The 16,891-nt window shown below is 38.2% G+C and overlaps 1 protein-coding gene across 1 annotated transcript in view; it reads right to left on the reverse strand.

Annotated features, from left to right (window-relative positions):
• MYO10 (myosin X) overlaps positions 1-16,891 on the reverse strand; it is a 221,363-nt gene that overhangs the window by 76,388 nt on the left and 128,084 nt on the right. Inside the window, exons 9-18 of the mRNA XM_076007942.1 lie at positions 16,565-16,668; positions 9,108-9,237; positions 7,317-7,435; positions 5,913-6,059; positions 5,628-5,728; positions 5,455-5,521; positions 4,827-4,919; positions 4,323-4,391; positions 3,944-4,026; positions 1,663-1,771 (exon numbers count right to left, since the gene is read on the reverse strand). Of these exons, the coding sequence (XP_075864057.1) occupies positions 1,663-1,771; positions 3,944-4,026; positions 4,323-4,391; positions 4,827-4,919; positions 5,455-5,521; positions 5,628-5,728; positions 5,913-6,059; positions 7,317-7,435; positions 9,108-9,237; positions 16,565-16,668 (1,022 nt within the window). The remainder of the gene's footprint in view (positions 1-1,662; positions 1,772-3,943; positions 4,027-4,322; positions 4,392-4,826; positions 4,920-5,454; positions 5,522-5,627; positions 5,729-5,912; positions 6,060-7,316; positions 7,436-9,107; positions 9,238-16,564; positions 16,669-16,891) is intronic.

Consider the following 16,891-nt stretch of genomic DNA (forward strand, 5'->3'; position numbering starts at 1 on the left):
ATATTTCAGTATATATCATTAAAGACAGCACTTTAAAACTCATAACCACAATACCATCACACCTGCAAAGATTTAACATTAATTCCTCAAACTAATATTAAAATGTGCGATGGTTTCACATTTCATATTAAAGTGCTCAACTGCTACAAATTTCCTAATTTTTAAATGGTTTGTTCTTTTGCATCAGAATGCAAATATAGTTCATGAATTGGAGGTGGTCGACATATCTTTTAAGTCTTGTTTAATCCATTGGTTTTCCCTCCATCTCTCTCTTTTTTTCTTCTTATAATTTTGTCACTAAAGAAAACTGGATTGTCTATAACACTACATTGATTAGTTACCTCTTCAGCTCAGAAAGCTTTAGGATTTCTCAGACAACAAAACGTCTTGGCATTCACAGCCCTTCACATTCTGGTACCAACTTTAATTCGCACATGGTGTCCTGTCTTGCTGTTGTCCTGTAGTCTATTGACAGCCCTTAGAAAGGGGACTCGCACTTCTGTCTCTAGACTCTTCTCCTGTCCTTGGCTCTGCCTGGAAGGCCTGCCCACCCTTTGTCATTTCCCTCACCCTCAGCCCAGTTTAAACCTCAAATGCTCACAAAACTCTTCAGGAAAACTCCAGGTAAAACTGACCTTCTAGAAAAAAAAGACTGAACACCTCCACAGGAAGATTAAGAGCCTGGGTTTTAGAATCTGACACACCTAGGTTCATTTCAAACCCTAGATTCAGTTCTTTGTGGGACCTGTCTCTAAACCTCAGTTTCCTCATCTATAAAATGGGGACAATATGTACTCACAGAGTTGTGCGGGAAGTGTGCAACACCATGTGTATCAAGTGATCAGCCCAGTGACTGGCACACAATAAGTACTAATAAATGGTAGCTATTAGCAGGATGTCCTAGCAGGGTCAAGTCACCCTTCATACTGCCTTGTCCAGCACCACCAGCTACGGTGGTGAGACTGGTTCATCTCCCCACACCACAAGACAGGCCTCCCACAGAACGTACCCCCTGAACCCCCGGGAGTAACCAATGACAGACAGCCTCGCAGAGGGCAGATTTAATAAGTGCCTGCAGACGGACATGACTCCGTTTCCCCTTCCTATTGGGATTTTTCACTTGAGGATAAAACAGACAAGTTAGGGAAATGGACTTCTTATGCTTTACCTCTAAACTACATAAAACATTTATGTATTTAAAATGCAAATAAGAATGTTGCTTATTTTCCCTGAATTCTGAACCTCTGGATGAGATAACTGTCATCGATCTATTTAATTACACGCTTGGTCAATATTCCCAGCTATGGCACTATAAATACACCTGGGAAAAATGCAACCCTCCATACACGGTTAGAAATACACCCTGTGAGCTTCTAAATACAAGTCAGAGGGCTCTCAAATGGCCTTAAGAAGATTGTTATTCCGAAAGCTTAGAATAAGTAACTATTTCTTATTTTTTAAAAACGGATCTACAAGTTTTCCTCTGATTCAACAACAACAAAAAAAGTCTATTTTGTATCTGGAGCACTGTCTGGTTTAAAAGCATGCTATAAAACAGAATTAAATAAATATTCTCATAGACCTCACATACACCCAATCCTCTTTTCAGTCTGTAAAATCACAGCAACGATGGATTCCTCAAAGCCAGCCGTGGAGACTAACCTTGAACTGCGAGCTGACCGTGGGCCGCCGATGTTTGCTTCCACATTTCAAGGTGTCCTGGTTGTTGCGGCTTGAAACGTGTTCAAAAAGGTCATAGATGAAGTCGAATCTGTGTGAGGCCAAGGCAGGAGGATAATGAGGTGTACACACCCATCATTAGGTGCCAGGTACTGTAATTAGGGTGCACTTTCCCACTGATAATTGAGAGTAACACACCGAGGCCTGGAAGAACTTAGATGCTTCCAAAGGTTTCAAACCGACCATTGCCAAAGAGCTTCAGGCACTGAAAACACGTGCCAGTGTCAGAGACCAGAGTCCTGCAGGGAAGCAGACCGGCATGACAGTGACCCAGGGTAGCACCCCGCTTAGGAGTGCTGTGCCTCTTAGAATGCCACCTAAGCCTCTGTGGCCTCAGTTTCCTCGCCTGCAGAAGCCAGATATCTGCTTTGCTCATTTCAGTATTGCGGAGATCCAAGCAGTTAACCAACAGAAAGGTGTTTCTGAGGAATACTTTAACTCTGGGGTAGGGAAGACTAGGGTTTAAATCCTGCCTTGCCTATTTCCTAGCTGTGTTGCTGGACAAGGCACTTCATTTCTCTGCAGGTCTCAGTTTTTTCATCTGGAAAATAGGGCTAATTTTCCAATGTATCCCTTAATGCTGGGGTGAGAATGAAATGAGAAAACATATACAAAAGGCTGAGACCTAATATGCCCCAGTTCATAGCTAGCTAAGTGACAGGGTGGCCATTTGGTATTTACATTTATTTCTAAAAGAATTACAGCTTTCAGCCGGGCTCCATAGCTCACACCTGTAATCCTAACACTGTGGGAAGCTGAGGTGGGAGGAATTCTTGAGGCCAGGAGTGCAAGACCAGCAAGACTGAGACTTTGTCTCTACAAAAAATAGAAAAAATTAGCTGGACGTGGTGGTGAGTGCCAGTAATTCCAGCTACTCAGGAGGATGAGGCAGGAGGACTGAGCCCAGAGTTACAAGTTACAGTGAGCTATGATGACATCACTGCACTGTAGCCCCGGGTGACAGAGTTTGGAAAGCCTGTCTCCAAAAAACAAGCACCTCCTCCTTCCCCCAAAATCCCAAGAGCCCCCCAAAACAAACAAAACATGATTACAGCTTTTTTTTTTTTTTTTTTTTTTGAGACAGAGTCTCACTTTGTTGCCCAGGCTAGAGTGAGTGCCGTGGCATCAGCCTAGCTCACAGCAACCTCAATCTCCTGGGCTCAAGTAATCCTCCTGCCTCAGCCTCCCGAGTAGCTGGGACTACAGGCATGTGCCACCATGCCCGGCTAATTTTTTTTTTTTCTACATATATTAGTTGGCCAATTAATTTTATTTCTATTTATAGTAGAGACGGGGTCTCGCTCTTGCTCAGTGTGGTTTCGAACTCCTGACCTCAAGCAATCCACCCGCCTCAGCCTCCCAGAGTGCTAGGATTACAGGCGTGAGCCACCACGCCCGGCATGATTACAGCTTTTCAACAGTTTTTCTACTTTCCCTCCCTAGATACTAAAAATTTGTTTTTGTCATAGATTCCCATTGGATCTGATGCAGATATTGAAAGCTTTAAGGAAAGGGTTTTTTCCAAACTCTCTCTCTCTCACAAAGCCTCCCCAAAATAGGACACTTCCTGGATACATACAAATAGCTAAACTAATCATTAAAAGTTTCTGAATGTTTTCCTTAACTATTGATTTAATGGTGTGATTTTATAATTCATGAATGAATAAATGAATGTTGTAATGAATCTATAATTTTAGCTGAATTTAAGACTTATTTATTTTCCTTGACATCCTTATACAAACTGGAGATGCATGGGTCCTATAACACCAAAGCTAAAATCAATTTAACATATAGTGCTAAGCTAAGCTTTTTATAAAGAAAGTAGGTTATACTGATTAAGACCTTAGGATCATGAGCCAAGCAGACCAGATCAAAACTAAGCTCTAGAGCTCACTGGTCACCAGTTAAGGCTCTTGGGCAAGTCACATAACTGCTCCAAGCCTCAGTTTTCTCATCTGCATAATAGGATTAATAACAGTACCTTACTTGTGAATGTGCTATTTATTTCAGTAGTTCATTAAATGGCAGTCACCATTACTATTATTATTTTATAAATTTGAGTCATTTTATTGATGAAATATTACTTGCAGACCACATCAAGTTTCTCAGATAATAGTAATATGCACTATGTTTTTGAATTAAAAGCATTTGCACAAACATTAATTTGTTTGCTAATGACTTCTTGGCAATGAGGCTGACATACCGGCTTTCTCTAAGCAAGTTGAGCAGGTCATCTCGAAATGTATCTCTGTTCTTTTCCAAGATACCTCGGACATCATACTGCACCTAGTTTGATAAAATAAGAAAGAGGTGAGAATTGATCAAAAGAATAGTTATAGGTCATAAGCAACTCCTTTCAGAGCTAGACCCCTGATAAATCATTTTTATGATTTTTTTTTAAGAGACGGAGTCTCAGTACATTGTCCAGGTTGGACTCGAATACTTAGGCTCAAGTGATCTTCTTGCCTTCAGCCTCCTAAGGAGCTGAGCAAGTTAATAAATTTATGATTGGCCTTTGAAACTACTATTTTCTCCGAATACCAAACAGGCAAATATGAGTAAGTATCGTAATAAGAAGTTACCTCTCCAGCGTAGTGTTTCACTCCAAAATTGTTGATTGCAACTCTGGGTTTCACATAAAAGTGGTTATTCTAATTAAAAAGAAAAAAAAAAAAAGACTTATTTCATTCACTGATTGACTTCCAAAGAAAACTAAATATGAAGGACAGTGAAAACAATTTTAAAACTGGCCATGTATCAGAATTTTAGGATATAGCACACTTAGGATATGGTACACTTTATCAAAACCATGGAACTCTTGACAATGTCATTACAATACATTAAAAATTTAAGCTCTCTGCTCATCCAATAAACTTGGGCATTTTCCGTCCAGTAGCCCCGAATCTAACCCTTTGTTTCAATTTAGCTTTAGTAACAGAGAACAGCTTTGGTTTGGGAAAAAAATTAAATGTGGGAGGCACAGTTTGGCCAACAACACAGCACTGACAACAGCACATCTTGTATATAATCTCAACCCACAGATTTGCTATTCAGACAGGAGTCAGAATTGGCAGGTTTTGACTTACAGCATGTTGACTGTGTAGCTTCTCCAATAAGGTGCTGTCTGTGGCTTGAGGGAAGTGGCTTTCTTCATTGATAAGGGCCAGGAGGCCAAGTTTCTAGAAGAAGGGAAGAAAAGACTAAATGAATTAAAAGGTGAATGTCTGCCTCTCAAAGTATTTTGGAGCTCCTCCTTCACTCTCTATCAAGTGAGTAGTTAAAAGAAAAGGTACAGTAAGTTCTTGGAATAAAAAATTCAAAATGATAGACTCTAAAGAAATCCAATTCATTTAAATGTTATATAAATCTGTTTTAAAAGCTGAACCCACTGCAATTTTGTGGATAAGACTTTTACAACTGGCAAACCTACTATTGGTACTGGCATGGCTTTGCTGTTGACTTAAAATCTAAGGGAAGCCAATTCACACACTGGCGAGTCTAAAAAACTGAGTTCAATGAGACAATAGGCTTGAAGCAGCCAAGTATTTAAATTCAACCTTGCACATTTACATTTATGTTTCCAAATGGCCCATTGTGTTCTAAACATTCACATCTTTGATGTACGTGTTCGCACAAGTTATTTTGTTCCCATAAATATGAATCAGTCCAGCTGGACACCCTTGGGATTGTACCCATTCTTTAGAAATACATTACCTTCTCAATCAAGTCTAGGCATTCTCCATTGTCTATCCAGTCAATATCTTCCCACACTAATCCTTCCCTGTATAAAGATTTAGAAGGGCCGAGTTAAATTAAAAAGCACTTAAAAATTAGGAGACTCAGTTGCTGATTTTTTAAAGATTTGAAATGGAATCCTGAGTGCTTACCGGCTATACTCTAGTTGTTCTAATGAAAAAATATGCTTGTTGAAGTATTCCTGAAGTTTTTCATTTGCATAGTTTATATTGAACTGTTCAAAGTGATTAACCTGAGGGGGGGAAACATTCAAACAGGAATCTTTAGTGCCCTCATAATTACATACAAAAGTGAAGAAAAGACAAAAAGAAAATTATTCTGCAGAGAAAAATATCAATGTTTGCAAGAGATCAGTTTAACAGCAACTCATAAATGGACAGAGCAGAATTCACGTGTCCCAGTCTTTAGAAGCCTACCTCAAAGTTCTCGAATCCGAAGATGTCAAGGATGCCGATAGACTTGAAATCATCTTTGCCTTTGATCCGACTGTTGATCTTCTTGATCACCCACTCGAAGCAGCGTGCGTACAGGGCCATGGCCAAGGAGTCTCTGCTGTCTGCTGCCTGTGGGACAGGAACGTGCAGGCCCAGGTGACCACGGGCACCCCAGGCAGGCAGGTCCATCCCTGCCCTACCTGGGAGACACACATGAAACTAGGGTAGCACCTGGGCCCCTGATGTGAAGTAAATCAATATAGATATCTAAAGAAAGGATAAACTGGAGCTCACTTACTTACGCTCAGAGTCACCATGAATTCCTTTAAATACTGGGCTTCCAAATTCAACTATCTTTTTTTTTTTTTTTTTTTGAGACAGTCTCACTTTGTTGTCCAGGCTAGAGTGAGTGCCATGGCGTCAGCCTAGCTCACAGCAACCTCAATCTCCTGGGCTCAAGCGATCCTACTGCCTCAGCCTCCCGAGTAGCTGGGACTACAGGCATGTGCCACCATGCCCGGCTAATTTTTTGTATATATATTTTTAGGTGGTCAATTAATTTCTTTCTATTTTTAGTAGGGACAGGGTCTCACTCAGGCTGGTTTTGAACTCCTGACCTCGAGCAATCCGCCCAGCTCGCCCTTCCAGAGTGCTAGGATTACAGGTGTGAGCCGGCCCAAATTCAACTTTCTATGTTGAGTTATACGAAAGAATCTGAGCCTCTATATATATATACAGGTATAAATGTTATCAGGTTTAAAACAATAATTAAGAACTGAGTTTTTTTTAATTGTCATCCTCTCAGTTCTGTTTTGTACACATAAAGGTTTTCTTCACGAGAAGGTTAGCATTTTTTACTTATCCAATTAAGAGACATATTAGGAGGGCTCACACACAGAAATTGGCTCAAGGCAGTAGCAGAGGTAAAAATAAATATAACATACTGTTGCATTGTTTCCATTCATTATAATAATGACAATTATTGTAGCTACTGTTTACTTAGTGTTTATTCCATATGAGACATTAAATACCTAGCATGTATTTACTTTTATCCTTACAAGAATCTTATGAATTAGGTATGATAATTTTCCTAGTTTTACAGAGAAAGAAACTGAGGCACAGTGAATAAATAGACAGTAGTAAGCGCAAGGATCAAGAGTCAAACTCAGGCAATCTGCGTTAGACAATCACCCCCTTACACACCAGGTTACACTGTCTCTCAGACCGTAATACAATGGTGTTGTCTATTCCCAATACTGCTATATTTTGATCATGAACCAAAGTCATTGGAACAATTCACCGTAGTTACTTTTTCAGATCCAAGCCATGGACCTGAAAACCCAGGAGTGACTTTTAAGACAAGCTTTGATGACAAAGGGTGTGCACCTGCTGAATGTTGAGGGGCGTGAGGATCTCTTCTCCCCTGAGGAACATCGATCTCTGGGTCAGAGCATCTGTGAGCCGCGCTGGGTCCAGCCCGAGTAACTCCGCAGACCTGCCCAAAGCTGAAAGTGAGGAATAACCAAGGGTGAACACACAGCCCCCAGGAAGCTAACCACACACAGCAACTCCTACAAGCAGAGAACATTCCTGAATCCCTCAGGCAGAATTCACAGGACACACATTTTATTGCTAAGCTATTCACTCCTGCTGTGACTCTAGTTAGTAGCACAGAACCTGGTGCTTGGACAAAGAGTGTGATCTGGTAACCCCATGGGGTCTCCAAGACCCTGTCACAGGCTTGCAACTATTTTTCATTAGTAACAATAAGATGCTATTTGCTTTTTCACTCTCATTTTCTCACCAGCATACAGAAGAGTTTTTCAAAGGCTACACAATACGAGATATTTGAACAGATTAAATGCAGAGGCAGATAATGAGAACCCAGCTGTTTTTGACAATGTCAGGCATTAACAAAATTTGCAAAAAGATAAGACAATCACTATTCTCATTGACTTTTTCTGTTTTGGAAAATAGTCTTTTAAATGAAAAATAATATTTATTTTAATAGGCAATGGGTTTATTATTATTTTTTTAAATGATGAATGAATGTTTTTTTAAAATATCTCAGCTTTAACTTCTAATGCAGTAAACATCAACAGATACGGCCCACATAAACAAAAGTTCTTTGGGGACCCTATGACTATTGAGAAGATTAAGACATACTAAGTGGAACCAACCGTTTGAGAACTACTGACCTACAGTAATGGGTTCCTCTAGAACCATTTGGAACTTGAACTCATCGAATTCTCAGATGCCATGACCTCCTATCTTGCTTCCATCAAAAAAGTTTTAAAAATAAATACATAAGTCACAACTGGAAAATGACAACTGACATAGCCATATGTGTATCAACACATTTTACCTTGACAACAAATCGGTACAGGTGAGCAGTCACTAGTGTCTAGGGGATAAGTAACACAGGAAACAGCTTGTGGCCCGGCTGGGCTATGAACCCAGCATTCTGGCTTGCAAAGCTGAGGGTCTTAACCATTATACTACGCGCCAGCACTCAGTAACTACGAAAAACTATGGCAAAGCACTATGCCACCTGATGCACATTTTTTCTGACATTAAATCCTCGTTGCTGGCCAGGCGTGGTGTCTCACGCCTGTAATCCTAGCACTCTGGGAGGCCGAGGCGGGAGGATTGCTCGAGGTCAGGAGTTCGAAACCAGCCTGAGCAAGAGCGAGACCCCCATCTCTACTATAAATAGGAAGAAATTAATTGGCCAACTAATATATATAGAAAAAATTCGCTGGGCGTTGTGGTGCATGCCTGTAGTCCTAGCTACTTGGGAGGCTGAGGCAGCAGGATTGCTTGAGCCCAGGAGTTTGAGGTTGCTGTGAGCTAGGCTGACGCCACAGCATTCACTCTAGCCTGGGCAACAAAGGGAGACTCTGTCTCAAAAAAAAAAAAATCCATGTTGTTCATATTTCTACTTATTTGGCCCTTTTCCCTTCTTTTCTTAGTAAGAACGAGAACATCGCCACTATCCCAATTCAGGGGTAACTTTTCACATGCTTTGACCCTTTACATCAGATACAGTTAAAGTTCTATAGATCTCTATTCCAGGGGTCAGAAAACTTCTTCTGTAAAAGGCCAATCACTCAGGTTTAAATTTGCTATGAGAAAAAAAGCCAAGGGAGGGAGGGAGGCAGGCAGGCAGCGTCTTACCTGTTTTGAAGGAAACCTGTGCCCCTCCAGCAGTGATGAATTCTATGTTCCCGAGATGCAGTATGCCAGCCAGCAGCCTCAAAACCTCCCGCACCTCCTCCTTGCTGAACTGCATCACTTCCATTGCCGTCTGCAAGAGGGTAAATATGTTTAAATGACAATGAAGAAGATAAAGAATGCTCGTGACAATAAAAGTATCGGGTGTTGTTCTAAAGGCAAGGAAACAAGAACTAGATGCATAACCACTCGCTTTTAAAAAGACTTTATGCAGATAACACAAAAAAAGAGAGATAAAGAGCTGTAGGGTGCTCAGAGATAATCTAAACAATGAAATAAAAATAAGTATCTGCCCTATGCACAAATATATTTATGCTGTAAAACAATTTACTTCAGGGAGTCACTGTAATAGCAGTGATAAAGAAATATTTTTTTCTATAGCTATCAAAACATATGGAACATTTATTATTTTCTTTACACATAAAAATTCGGAGGCAGGGATTTGAGAAGGGGAGAAGGGTAGCACTTCCTGAGACTTATGCAGTGTAAACTTTGGGGTCTTGTCTTGTGGTTAAATGAAACAGGGACCCAAACAGGAGGAACAGAATTCTGTCAGGGACTCCAGGGAAAGGACAGCCTTCTGCTCCTTCTAGAATAGGCGCTGATGGAAAATCTGAATAGATCCGGCTCTGTCTTCCCTAGACATTCATCACAGATCTCTTTTAAATTTCTCCAAAAGATTTTTAAGGTCTTATCTTGGCCTCAGGATACTGAGTGGAAGTTAACATAATGCTGTTCAGGGAAAAATAAAAATAAACAAACACTTAGAGGACTTTGTTACCAACAAGAAGTATGGAAACAACTTAAGCCAGGTGTTTTCTGAATCATATCTAACATTTCCTCATTTTCTATTGTGATGGAGGACACGTTCTTGTGAGGAAAAAAGCTATTAAAAAGAAAAAGAAAGCCACCCACACACAACGGAGGGCAGAATTGTTGGCAATGTTGATGAAAATGACCCACAAAGAGCACTTGCACCCATACAATGACCACAGGAAACTGGGAAGAAGGAAACCATGCCCCACTTTGAAGCAATAGAAATTGCAAAAGGAAACAACTGCAGATTTTAAAATGTGAAAAGTTTAATTTCTTTACAAGGAAAAAGCAATAATGCCAAAAAAGGGGCAAACAATGGAGAGAGAAACAAGTAAAAGCTCCACGAGAAGATGCATGAGCACCAAAAATAAAACAGGCACTTGTCATAGGCAGAAATGCAAATCCACAGTAAATGCATTTCCTTCCTAGAAATCAAACAGTTGCAAATTAAAGTCAATCTGAGATCACTTCGATTAAATTAGCAAAGAACTTCTGAATGATAAATTTAAAGATGGGTGGGAAAGGGACATTTATACACTGGTCAGTACTATAAGTTAGCATAATCTTTTTGGAAAACAACATAATTATGTGACCATATTCTGCTAGGTCACATATATATAAGTTGTAATTTTAATATCTGAAAAAACAAAACAACCAAGGTTCATGGAGGTTAAAATAACTTTCTCAAGGGTTGCCCAACTGAATCAAAATCTAGGAAGTTATTAGCCACCTAAATCTATTACTTTCTAAGGACATAAAAAATAAATCTATAATTTCCAATCATTTCAATGCTGGAAATTTGTTCCAAGGAAAATCTCAATAGCAGAAAACAAAAGCTTTATAAAATATTCACTACAGTGTTAGCCTAATAACACTTTCAAAGGAAAAAACAATTCTAACTATCCTACCACCATAAGACAACAAATATAGTAAACATAAGAATATTGTATAGTTTTTCAAAAGAAATTATGAACATTACATAGAAATAGAATTGTATCTTTGGTAGCTTTATATAAAAAGTAAAAAATTATATTTTTGTCTCTATAATTATTTTACAAATTCAGGCTGGGAAGAAAATTTACAAAATTGAATGTGGTTATAATAGTTACTGTGAGGATTAACTGTGAGTTAATGGTATTGGTAGGCTCGTGAACATTATGGTCTATCACGTCTTTTAATGTTGTTGGCAATAATTTTACAACAAAAAGTGAGACGATTAATGGGTGAATGGATAAATAAACTGCTGTCTATTCAATGGAATATCAAAAAAAGGAAAGAATAGTGATATCTGTGGTGTGGATTACCTGAGGAAGCTAGACGCAGGAGAATACATACAGTATTATTTCACTTACATGAAATTCCAGAGAAGACAAGCCTATACTAGAGGGACTTAGGTCAGTAGTTTCCTTGGGTGGCTGGGATTGCCTGAGAAGGGGCACAGAGGAATTTTGGGGGGGTATAGAATTGTCCTTTATTTTGATCATAGTTGGGGGTATGTGGGTGTATAAATTCAAAATTCACCAAAATGTATACTTTAAATGGGAATATTTTATTACATGTGCTTTATATATCAATAAAGTCAATTATAAAAAATTAAAAGACCATGAATTACTTAATTAAAGGTGCCAGACTATCATTTCATGGGTACAAACAGAAATGGATGCAAAGAGTAAGAATTATTTGTCAAGTGCTTATGAATTAAGAAAAAAAGCCTATGGGAAAAATCATTATTTAAATTTAAAGGTGTTTATCAGTGACTTACTCTAAAAAGCTAAAAGTAAAGAAATATGGCTAAGAAGTATTGAAGAGCATGTTTGACATCAGCGAAATAATTACAAAGTAACTATGTTGTGTAAAAGTTAGTATTTTCCCTTTCCATGATTAAAGTGTTCCTTCTATATGATAAGACATATTCAAAGATAGTTTATAAAAATTTTCTAAGCCGATCTTACAATGATCCCAGAAATGAAAATCTTTACTAAGTTACTGACCTGGACTTTATATAATACTAAAAAGAAATAAGATTTTAAAAAATAAGTTTATAAGAGTGGAAAATTTTTAACTGTCCAATAAAAAGCACTGACACATGCTCCATAAAAAAAAAATATATTGGTTAAGTTCTTAAAAAACATACAAAGCTTGCATAGGGAGATGTGAAAGCAAATGAACAAAATTAATGTGATTACTATATTAATATATTTGTGACTGCTTTGCTTTCAAGTCTAATGCTAAGTGATTGGTTAATTAGTTAGGAGTGTAGTGATAAGTGGTGATTGCATTAATCCTACCAGGGGGTAATTTAATGTCTGCAACCAATTATCACCAGCGCAGGCGTGTGAGCTAAAACCACCAGCAAGAGCCTCCATTTATTGTTTCTTACTGTCCTATTTACAATCTTTTTAGGCAAGCAATCTCCACCTCTTTGGCAAGGGTAGCCACTTTAAGGCTTACTATAATTATTTTACCATCTGAACAATATGGCTCAAGGCTGAAAAAACCCTGGGAAATAATTCTCAGTATGGTTCAGAAGTGCTAAGCAGCAATTTAGTTATAAAACTGGCACAAAGTCATAAAAATATTTGCAATAAACGTCTTTATGAAGCACATAAAAAATAGATGCTTGTGAATGTGTGTGTGTATGTGTGGGGGTGGATTGATGAATGAACATAAGTTTTTATAACAAAACTTGCTTATTATGTTCCCAAGTTTTTCAAGACTAAAAGAGACTGATGTTTCCAAGTTTGGCAAAATTGAAGTACAAACTCAGTCCTTTAAATCTTAATAAAATCTAACTTGTGATGAATAAATTTACACATACACACACGTGGCCATGCACCATTCCAAACCCATGGATACACTCAGTAAGGTCTATGGAGTCCGAAAATCCCAGCCCTGGTCCACGCCGGGGAACACTGAATGTAAACATTCACTATTTGTGGAGTAAGAGAATGAATAGATGATCACTCAGCACACACTCCTGTTATCGCATACACATTTCATCAGCCAGCATCCTGGTGGGTCAAATGCAGGCAATAAAACAAATTCGTTGTCATCCTGACCGAATAACTTATGGTGTGATTTGGAAGGCTGTGTTAAAAATGACTATAAAATTTAGTGTAGGTTTACTGCCTCTGCCCCAGGAAAAACCAGCTTTCTCCCCAAACTGCTCAGGTATCCCAGGTACTTCTATATATTAATGAACTATAGAAATGATCCAAAAGTAGAGTTTTTACTTCTTTATATCACTGTTAATTGTTGCCAATGATGAATTTTAAAAATATTATACATAAAGCAAATTCTCAATGAAATAATCAAAATTCTTAAAAGGTTCTATTACCAGAGTATGTTGATATTAAAATTGATTTTAAAATAATGATTTTTTTTAGTAGCTAAAAATGAACACCAAAAGTGACATTTTCATACGTAATTCACACAAATAATTTATCTCCACTAACATTTCAACATATTCTGCAAACAAACTATCTTTGAGCCCCAGTAGAATGTGGTCTCTTTCCTTTGATTCCACCACATTTGGGAAAAGGCGCTTTATGAAATTTAAGTATGAATACATAAATTTAAGTGCCATTTAATATTAGAAGGAAATATTGAGACAAACTACATAAAACACAACAGTGGAATGTAGTTTAAGCCTTTCCATTTCTTCAGCAGAATGCGGGGATTGTATCTGATTTGTTCACTGTGGTCTCCCAGGTGCCTAAAACAGTGCCTGGTACACAGCAGGTGTTCAAACATGCCGAATGTATTAAAATCAACCTCAGCAGAAGAGGTTAGTGTTGTTTATGAGCCATATCTGTGTCACTCTTGGCTGCAGAACACTGCATACTATAGGCTGGCTGGTATTGATAATGACACTTGTGATTATATTCTTGTACTATGCAAATCATGATTTAAAGAATGTAATTGTATAGTAATCACATAACCATCAAAGTTGATATGTCATTGTAAAAATATTATGACATGGAGATGATAAGGAATAAAATAAAACTCTCAGAATTCTGTCACGAGATAACATGTTAGGCATATATTTGTTCCAATCTTTTTTCTGCACTTATAGTTGCAATATAGACATGATATAAAATGATTATTTTTTAAATAAAAGGATTATATAGTGTTGTCTTCTGCCTTTCTCTCTTCTTACATAAATGAGCAAAGTTTTCCATATTATTAAACATGTTTTAATAATATGTGTTGTACTTGCTACAATGGATTTCATTTTATGAGGATAACAAATTATTTAAACTATTCCCCAATTGTTGATTCTCATAGGTTTGGAAGGAGAGAATCATATTGTACATAGAAAGGGATATTTTTTCCTCCTCCTTTACCAAAAGTTGCTTAGTTATTTTTCTTTCTTTTTTTGCTGCACTGCTTAGAACTTATCATTTAAACAGTACAAGGTTAAATAATAATCGCAAAAATGTCATGCTCAGGATCGTAATAAATACCAGCTAAGTTTTTACTGATATTTCTGGGGAGCCAACACTAAAAAAGTAACTGCAAATTAAATGTTTAAAAATCTATAAATTATAGATCTATAATGTATTCTGTGAATAGGATACATCAACTAGAATAAGTTTGTTAGGTACATTTGTTATGTCAATTTCATGCATAGATCTCTCTTCCTTTCTACATAATTGCCATATCCTTTTGTCATAAGATCAAATTTGAAGTGGCAAAACCTATTATTTCAATTTAACAATAAAAGCTATAGCAATGACCGAATCTAAGCCAAGCTCCAAAAGTGTACTTGTAGCTAACAAAAAGGACAGACAGTTCTGAATTGGAGAATGGTGCCCCAAGAGGAAAAGAGAGTAGTAACACCATCCGGTGTGTGATTCCTCAAGGCTCTCCCAGGACAAGCATCCTTCACTGCCAAGTGCACCCTAGTGGCCAGAGAAGCAAGCTCATGGCTACGGGACCTGCAGTGAGGCAATGCCTTGGATAATTAGTCTTGTCTGAACCCTTTCACCACAAGTAATTGTGTTCAGCTTCAAGAAAGAAACAAGAAAAACAAAATTGGGGAAAAAATCCTGAGACAAGTCTTGTTTTGCCCTGATCATGAAAAATACAAATGAGTATTTATTCTAACACATGATTCTTTTCGGCATAGATAGTAATAAATGAACTGCGAAGGTAGAAGATTCAAGCAGTGAGAGAAGTCTAGGGGGCCAAAATTAAACTGGGGCAGATAATTCAAAATATTTGGAAGAACACTTCATAAAAAAATCCAATTTTGGCCAGGCGCAGTGGCTCACACCTGTAATCCTAGCCCTCTGGGAGGCCGAGGCGGGAGGATTGCTCAAGGTCAGGAGTTCGAAACCTGCCTGAGCAAGAGCGAGACCCCATCTCTACTAAAAATAGAAAGGAATTAATTGGACAACTAAATATATATAGAAAAAATTAGCCAGGCATGGTGGCGCATGCCTACAGTCCCAGCTACTCGGGAGGCTGAGGCAGAAGGATTGCTTGAGCCCAGGAGTTTGAGGTTGCTGTGAGCTAGGCTGACGCCACGGCACTCTAGCCTGGGCGACAGAGTGAGACTCTGTTTCAAAAAAAAAAAAATCCAATTTATAGGGCCAAATTCCACACCTCTTCGGGTATACACCAAATGGCGCTGTCTGTAGGAGATTTTTTGTTAACAGCTTAAAGAGAGGAGAGACGGTGGGATTTGGAGTTAGACTGTGTGTAACTGGTTATGGGGTGAGGGGAGGCTGATCACCAACTTCTCTGAGTCTTAGATAAAGACACCCACACTTCCTATACTCAGTGTTGGCAAGAGCAATCAGAGAGAAAAGTCCACGTAAAGTTCAGAAAAGTACTCAATAAATCTTAGTTGCATTTACGACGATTAGGATTACAATGATGATGAAACAGCCCTGGCTGCACTGCATCCCACTGTTCTAGTAGGACTCTGGCAAAGGAATTAACAGCACAAGGATGAAATCTCCTGGCTACCCTCAGTCAGATGGGGCTGTTAATAATGTTCATGACCAGGCTTCTTAAATGCAGACACCTTGTAACAAAGCCCTCGTGACATATTCCAGAACTGCAAGAGACCGAGGCATGCCGTGCTTCAGAGTCTTAAGATGACCACTGCTCATACGGTCAGAAATGGCTGTCACAACGAGGGCATGAGAACAGGATGAAAACCCAGTGGTCACCTGGTCCAATGGCTAACAGATTTGTTTTTAGCCGTGGAATCCATTTGTCAAAAGAAATCTTACTTGTAAGCTCAAAAATGGAAGATCTGCTTGCTCCAGTGTGAAGCCTGTGATATTTTTGTTTCTTGGGATGGAGGCTATATATTCTGAACACAATGTTCCCAGTGAACTACCCACCTGCCCTGAATGACACAGACATTCACTCATCTTCTAAAAAAGGGGATTCCTCAAATTCCCTTCCAGCCTGGAAGAAATCATGATTTGGAACAAGAAGGAAATATCTATTATTACACACTGGTCTAAATGTAATTAGTTCTGTTTTTTTTTTTTTTTTTTTTTATTTTAAGAGAAAGAAAATGAAATCAGTCACTCTTAATAAGGAAAACTTAAAAAGTAACTTACAATAACATCCCTAAAGGATTCCTGGTCACTGATTGTCTTGTCTTCTATACACCCAGATTGATTCAAGTAGTGGTAGTTTTCTGGCACAGATAAATAAAATTCTTCTACAGAAGGAAAGAAAAATGTAACATCACAGTTGGCAAAGATAAGATGAAATACAAAAGACTTTTCACTCTATCATGTAAAAAAAAGTATATACATAATTCTATACCCCTAACAGCCCACTATTGAGATAGTAAAGTTACCTCTTAATTATCATTTATGTAAAATAGAAAAAATTAAGTTAAACTAAACAGGATGGTAGAAAATATTACTGCAGAAAAAAAT

Source organism: Microcebus murinus, chromosome 11 (assembly GCF_040939455.1).
Source record: "Microcebus murinus isolate Inina chromosome 11, M.murinus_Inina_mat1.0, whole genome shotgun sequence".
Taxonomy (NCBI): Eukaryota; Metazoa; Chordata; class Mammalia; order Primates; family Cheirogaleidae; genus Microcebus; species Microcebus murinus.